The sequence below is a fragment of the Orycteropus afer genome, unplaced genomic scaffold, assembly GCF_000298275.1.
Source record: "Orycteropus afer afer isolate SDZICR_OR568_19922 unplaced genomic scaffold, OryAfe1.0 scaffold00373, whole genome shotgun sequence".
NCBI classification, from domain to species: Eukaryota; Metazoa; Chordata; class Mammalia; order Tubulidentata; family Orycteropodidae; genus Orycteropus; species Orycteropus afer.
The window spans coordinates 2,688,364-2,695,655 of NW_006921960.1; the positions used below are offsets into that span (position 1 = coordinate 2,688,364).

Consider the following 7,292-nt stretch of genomic DNA (forward strand, 5'->3'; position numbering starts at 1 on the left):
GGGGGTGCAATCCGCACTTGACTGCTAGCTAACCAGAAGGCTGGCGGTTCAAACCCACCAGCCACTCTTGGGAAGAAAGGTTGGGCAATCTACTTCTGTAGAGATACAGCCTCGGAAACCAAGGAGGGGTCACTATGTGTCGGATTCTACTCCACTGCAGTGGTTGCGTTTTTGCGTTGCGGGGCAGCAGAGGATAGCTTCTTGAGCTTCCGATTTTTCTCACTTGAGTGTCATAAAAAATGTTTCCACCCCTGGACTTACGCAATTAATTGAGCGTCGAGGGAAAAAAAAAAATTGCGGGACGTAAGGAAGGCGGAAAAAAACAGTCACTAGGTCACGTGGGTTTGGTTTTCACTCATAAAAGGGGAAGTGTTTCCCCGTTAGCCTCCAGTTGTCAAAGGACTTGAGGCAAGCGTCAGGAGTACCGCCAAGATCTCCTCAACAGCGCCTCTTTCTACAGTCCGGACTCCACTGACATACACACCTCCGAACGCCCTGCACTTCGCACTGAGCCGGCTGCAGAGATGCTCGCCCGCGTCCTGCTGCTTTGCACGGCCGTGGCACTCAGCCAAGCAGGTGAGTACTTGGCTCTTGGCACTAGGGACTCCTTGGATCCTGGCCCCGGGCAGTTTCCGCTCTGATTCCCGGGTCCTTCCCGGTAAGCTGAACACTCTCCTCTTCCGAATACAAAAGTTGCATGACTTTGTTCCGAACTTGGACCACTTAAGTGAGAAAGTGGTGCCTATGCTTGCTAGCTCTGCCAGCAGCTCTGCTCATCATGAAACAGTTTCTTAACTGGTCTAAGCCTCGCTTTTTTCCTCTGCTAAGTGTGAGTGGTGATACTGATTTGCAGATTGTCGTGATCATAACATAGAATCTGATACAGATACATACAAGGTTTGTTTGTGGTGGTACTTACTGTAATTGAATGGGAATAATTGTTTGAAATATGATAGTGCTTTTCTGCCCCAGGAAAGCCTAGATTATTTTATTTTATTTTACTATAATCAAACATTTATAAAATATTTTATTTTGAAAATTTTCCTAAAATTTTTATACTAGATCTATCCGTTTTAATTTTGGCACTGCTACTTATTTGAGCTTCCTAAAAATGCTAATTTTTACACCTAAAAAGTTATTAAGAAAAAGGCTTAGCAACATGATTTCTCAGGTTGAATATTCTGTTACTCTTATTTAGAATAGGAAGTTGATATTTCTAAATTATAACACTTCAGTGAGGCAGGTTTGAAAAAATTGTTTTCCCATGACCACCTATATAGTTCTTGGATTTATTTTTGTCAAGTTGGCCCATTAGTAAAAACAATTAAATGTTGAAGTCAAGAGTAAGACACTGAAGAATGATTTCTCTCCTGTCGTTATTTTTATTGTAGTAAATCCTTGCTGTTCCAACCCATGTCAAAATCAAGGTGTATGTATGAGCACAGGATTTGACCAGTATAAATGTGATTGTACCCGGACAGGATTCTATGGTGAAAACTGTTCAACACGTAAGTTTTTCCTTAGGTTCCCTCACTTGAAATGGAACTATATACAGTTATTATTTTACAGTTAATTGTTTTGGAAATTAACAGTCATGTTAATTTCTGCTGCCCTTCTTTTCTCTTTTTGCAGCTGAATTTCTGACAAGAATAAAATTATTACTGAAACCCACTCCAAACACAGTACACTACATACTTACCCACTTCAAGAGTGTTTGGAACATTGTCAATAACCTTCCCTTTCTGAGAAATGCCATTATGAAATATGTGTTAACATGTAAGTATGAGTCTCTTTCTAAGATTTTCATCTTCCTGAGAGAAAAGTGTGCTTTATAGTACTGTGGATTACTAAGCCTAATCCAAAAATATATTTCCAACCTTGACAAAATGACTTTAAATATACCTTTTCAGTATGACTTCTATTTCAATGGCTAAAAATACTGAAATCTGAGTCTCATCCAGTTTGTACAGTTCTCTTTCATAGTCATAAATCTATTTTAGAACACTGTACACCTTTTCTACATTTCACTCTACCACTGTCCCTGCTAAGTTGAAAGGGAACTGTGGTCCAGTTGTTTCTTGAATGAGAATAAGCCATAGTATTTTTCTGAAAGCATAGCACCCATTTTTTAAAAATAGCTAATTTTTATTTGGATCAACAACAAACAAAAAAAAAACTTTCTGTTACTGTAAAATGAGTTCCAAGCCAGCCATTCCTGTTAATTCATCTCTTGAGAACTGGGTTGTTGTCTAAAAATCAAGCTTGCAAGATTGCTTTGGAAAGTATCTATAATGTATATATGTATAAAGATGCATATTAATCAATCATTATTTCTGCTTTTTTGATTGTAAGTGGCAGTTAGACCTTAAAGAATAGTTGTTTTAAAATACACTATCTGATCATTGAAACTGAATTCAATCTCTAGTCCAATTTTTCTATTTTAAAATAAAAATAAATGTTGATTTGCTTTGCTTATGGGAACAAATTTTTTTTTCTTGGAAATTTCAGCAAGATCACATTTGATTGACAGTCCACCAACTTATAATGTTCACTATGGCTACAAAAGCTGGGAAGCCTTTTCCAACCTCTCCTATTATACCAGAGCCCTTCCTCCTGTGCCTCATGACTGCCCCACTCCGATGGGTGTGAAAGGTAAGTTACAGGATGCAGAGATGTCTTCATTGCAATGGAGGTTGGATTGCTATCTAGAAAATTCAATCTTAGACTACCATTTAGCTGTTAATAAAAGTATATTTTTCCTTTATTATGAATATCTATACAGAGATTTCTTTTTAAAGTGTTAATCTGTGTAAATTATTACATGATAATGAGTGAGCATTTTGCTATAATATTTTAATAGTTTCAAATTATTTCATTAAAACTCAACTAAACTCACTGCCATTGAGTCAATTCCCACTCATAGCAACACCTAGTGGGTTTCCAAAACTACAAATTTTTATAGAAGTAGATTGCCTCATCTTCTTCCTGTGGAGTAGCTGCAGAGCTTGAACCACCAACCTTCTGGTTAGCAGTCAGATGCCTTAGGCACTGCACCACCAGAGCTCCTTAAAATGCAACTAATGCTAGTTAAACAAGAATAGATAAAACCACTCAATAATAAATTGTGAAAGAACTTTTTGATATTATAATTATTTTCACATTTATTTTATATATGAAGAATGCTCTGGTAAACTGACAATCGTCTGCTTACCTGAACTTATAAATTCTTACTGTAATTTTCTCATCTTTTAGGGAAAAAAGAGCTTCCTGATTCAAAAGAGATTGTGGAAAAATTTCTTCTGAGAAGAAAGTTCATCCCTGATCCCCAGGGCACAAATATGATGTTTGCATTCTTTGCCCAGCACTTCACCCATCAGTTTTTCAAGACAGATCATAAGCGAGGACCAGGTTTCACCAAAGGATTGGGCCATGGGGTAAGACAGAGTCAAATTAGAATTATAGCATATCATAGTGAACGCTAACATTAAAGGCAAAAAAAAAAAAAAATTGTTTCCCATACCAAATAATTCACCATCTTTTTAAATAATTCTCTCTCTGGAAAAATCTTAATGAAGTTTTCCATTTTAATTCACTTGTTTGGTTAGACATACGTACATACATGCATACACATTGCCATCTAGTTAATTCCAATTCATAGCGACCCAAATTGGGTTTCTGGGCAGGGAATCTTTACGGAAGTAGATTGCCCCATCTTCCTTCTGCAGAGTAGCTGATGGATTTGAACCACCAACCTTCTGATTAGGAATCACATGCCTTAAGCACTGTGCCACCAGAGATCATAGATTATTATTGTTATAATTATTACTCTTACTATTTATAATTTGGCTCTTAGGTTAAAATATTTTCATTGCAAAATATTGTGACTTCAAAGGCATTTTAGTATCCAGATTGGGTAGTTTTAAATATTATAAAATAAGATTTTTTTACATCATTATTTTCTCTTGAATTTCAGTATCAAAATTTCATTATATCAATAAAAATTTTACACTTATAACAGGTTTTCCAATGCTTTGTTTAAAAATACTATGTAAATTACACTGAAGTATATAAGTTACATATGAGATATTAATACCATTGAACACAAGTATTTGGTAACTTTAATGGCTAAACAAATTAGTGTATTTTGAGATTATGATAAAAATGTGTGTTTTATTGAAAAATTTTAAAGCAAGCTAAATTATCAAATTACTTAATGGCAAGTTATTTAATAAATATTTTATATAAAAACAACTCAGCAGTAACAAATTGAAATTTTTCTGTAATATTCTAGGTAGATTTAAATCATATTTATGGTGAAACTCTGGATAGACAGCATAAACTGCGCCTTTTCGAGGATGGAAAAATGAAATATCAGGTTTGTTCAATTTGAATATTAAGAATTTATTGTGACCCATCATCTAGATCTATATTTTAAAATCATTAATCATAAAAAATTATTTCTTTAACTCTTTTTAATCAATGTTTATTTATTACTGTAATTTTTTAGATAATTGATGGAGAGATGTATCCTCCCACAGTCAAAGATACTCAGGCAGAGATGATCTACCCCCCTCATGTCCCTGAGCACCATCGCTTTGCCGTGGGCCAAGAGGTCTTTGGTCTGGTGCCTGGTCTGATGATGTATGCCACAATTTGGCTTCGGGAACATAATAGAGTATGCGATGTGCTTAAACAGGAGCATCCAGAATGGGATGATGAACGGTTATTCCAGACAACCAGGCTAATATTGATAGGTAAGCAACAAAAGAAAATAAACCTTCTTGCCCAGAGAAAACAATTTGTTATCTTTTCTATGTTTGAGTAATTCTGAGGGAATAGTGAATGTAAGGAGTCTAGTAGTGTAGTGCCTAAGGAACTTAACTGCTAACCAGAAGGCTGACAGTTCAAACCCACCAGCCATTCCTCAGAAGGAAGGTTGGGCAATCTACTTCCATAGTGATACCACCTTCGAAACTCAAGGAGGGGTCGCTATAAGTCAGGTCTGACTCAAAGGGAGGTAACAACAACAACATAGTGAATGTAAAGTCACATGCTCAATATTCATTAAAAAAAAAAAAAAAAAAAAGCCCATATAACCAAGTCTTTATTCTTGAGCAAAAGGTAATATAGTTACCTTTTGTCTTGACATTAAAAAGGCAAACAATAATAGAAGTGAAGGAATAGCAAATTAATAAAATTGTATTTCAAATGCCAGAAAGTTTGTGATCAGAAAGGATTAGTATTAATTCTTTTTGTGCAAATAGGAGAGACTATTAAGATTATGATTAGAAATGATTAATATTAATTCTTTTCATGTAAATAGGAGAGACTATTAAGATTGTGATTGAAGATTATGTGCAGCACTTGAGTGGCTATTACTTCCAACTGAAGTTTGACCCTGAACTGCTTTTCAACCAAGAATTCCAGTACCAAAATCGCATTGCTGCTGAGTTTAACACACTCTACCACTGGCATCCTCTTCTGCCTGATGCCTTTCTAATTGATAATCAGGAGTACAACTATCAACAGTTTATCTACAACAACTCTATATTACTGGAACATGGACTTACTAACTTTGTGGAATCATTCACCAGGCAAACTGCTGGCAGGGTAAGCATTGTTATTGAAAAACAAAACAAAAGACCAGTCAGTGAACTTTAGAATTTCTGTCATAGAAATGATTGTTTTTGAACTGAATAAAAGATCAATTATTTTTCTTGTAAAATTTTTCTTAAAATAAGAAGCCTAACATTTTTTTTGAAAAGTCTAAATTAAAACTTTAAGTCTACTATTTCCAAGAAAGAGCAATGAATATTTATTGCTTAAAAATAAAAATTTTCAAAAACTTTGTATAATCTTATTAGAAATATTTGAGACTTAAATAACTTTTAGATTTTATAATTTTAAAAAGTGAAATAGCTCTGGACTAATGCTCCATTGAATGGTAAGCATAGCTTTCATTGAAATGTGTGTAAGCATCTTTTCAGGAAAAAAAAAAAAAAACTTGAATCTTATGGGGAGCATCAGCATTACTAACTTTGTACCCAATGAATGCTTTGAAATAGGAATTGTAAATATGCCTAAAAATCTTGTTTTACAATTTAATTCATTTTCCACAGGTTGCTGGTGGCAGGAATGTTGCACCTGCAGTACAAAAAGTGGCACAGGCATCTATTGACCAGAGCAGAGAGATGAAATACCAGCCTCTTAATGAGTACCGCAAACGCTTTAGGATGAGGCCCTATTTGTCATTTGAAGACCTTACTGGTGAGAAATAGTCTAAGCTTCTTAAAAGAATCCGGGGTCAAACTGAACAGAACAGATACATTGAAAACAAACTGAGTGAGGGGGTAAAACTTTTTTTTTTTTTTTTGTCTTTAAAGTTTTACATTGCTTGAATCTATCACTTTCACAGGAGAGAAGGAAATGGCTGCAGAGTTAGAGGCACTGTATGGTGACATTGATGCTATGGAGCTGTATCCTGCCCTTCTGGTAGAAAAGCCTCGTCCAGATGCCATCTTTGGTGAGACCATGGTAGAATTAGGAGCACCATTCTCCTTGAAAGGACTCATGGGTAATCCTATATGTTCTCCTAACTACTGGAAGCCTAGCACTTTCGGTGGGGAAGTAGGTTTTAAAATCATCAACACAGCCTCAATCCAGTCTCTCATCTGCAACAATGTGAAGGGCTGTCCATATACTGCATTCAGTGTACCAGATCCACAGCTCACCAAAACAGTCGTCATTAATGCAAGTTCTTCTCCCTCCAGACTAGACGATATCAACCCTGGAGTACTGCTAAAAGAACGTTCAACTGAACTGTAGAAGTCTACTGATCATATTTATTTATTTATATGAACTATTTCCTCTAAGTTAATTATTTAATAATTTATATTAAACTCCTCATGTTACATCTTCTGTAACAGAAGTTGGTACTCCTGTTACGGAGAAAAGGATTAAACTTGTGAAAATTTTCATGTGTTACTACTTTAGAGATGTATTTTCTCGTGACAGTTTGTGTTATAATATGAACAAAACAGCAGTAACAAAAGCATAAGATCATTTAACAAACATTAAATGTTGTTAACAAGATGGCAAAATGCTGCAAGTTTTTACATTATTTATATTGCCAATGTATCTTCTATGATGCATTAGAAATAATTAACATTTTTGGTATACTGACGTGATTGTAGACATTTATCTGTTATCAAACCAAAAAGAAAAATGGACAAATGTATTTTTAAATTAATTTCTAAATCTGACATTAGCAATTATTACAGGTCAATATTTTT

General features: G+C 35.0%; 1 protein-coding gene across 1 annotated transcript; it reads left to right on the plus strand.

The window, feature by feature from the left end:
* Window positions 1–524: 524 nt before the first annotated feature.
* On the plus strand, window positions 525–6,825 carry PTGS2 (prostaglandin-endoperoxide synthase 2). The gene is made up of 10 exons (XM_007953134.2): window positions 525–576; window positions 1,392–1,508; window positions 1,633–1,776; window positions 2,509–2,652; window positions 3,253–3,434; window positions 4,292–4,375; window positions 4,508–4,754; window positions 5,324–5,610; window positions 6,120–6,267; window positions 6,416–6,825. The coding sequence occupies exons 1-10, from the start codon at window positions 525–527 to the stop codon at window positions 6,823–6,825; spliced, it is 1,815 nt and encodes a 604-aa protein (XP_007951325.1).
* The last annotated feature ends 467 nt before the right edge of the window (window positions 6,826–7,292 follow it).

What these genes read in the sequence shown, in the direction of transcription:
- PTGS2 (XM_007953134.2), top strand. Translation starts at nt 525, where the DNA reads ATGCTCGCCCGCGTCCTGCTGCTTTGCACGGCCGTGGCACTCAGCCAA. An exon ending in TATGAAATATGTGTTAACAT is followed by an intron (nt 1,777 to 2,508) that starts GTAAGTATGAGT and finishes TGGAAATTTCAG; the next exon opens with CAAGATCACATTTGATTGAC. An exon ending in AACCAGGCTAATATTGATAG is followed by an intron (nt 4,755 to 5,323) that starts GTAAGCAACAAA and finishes TCATGTAAATAG; the next exon opens with GAGAGACTATTAAGATTGTG.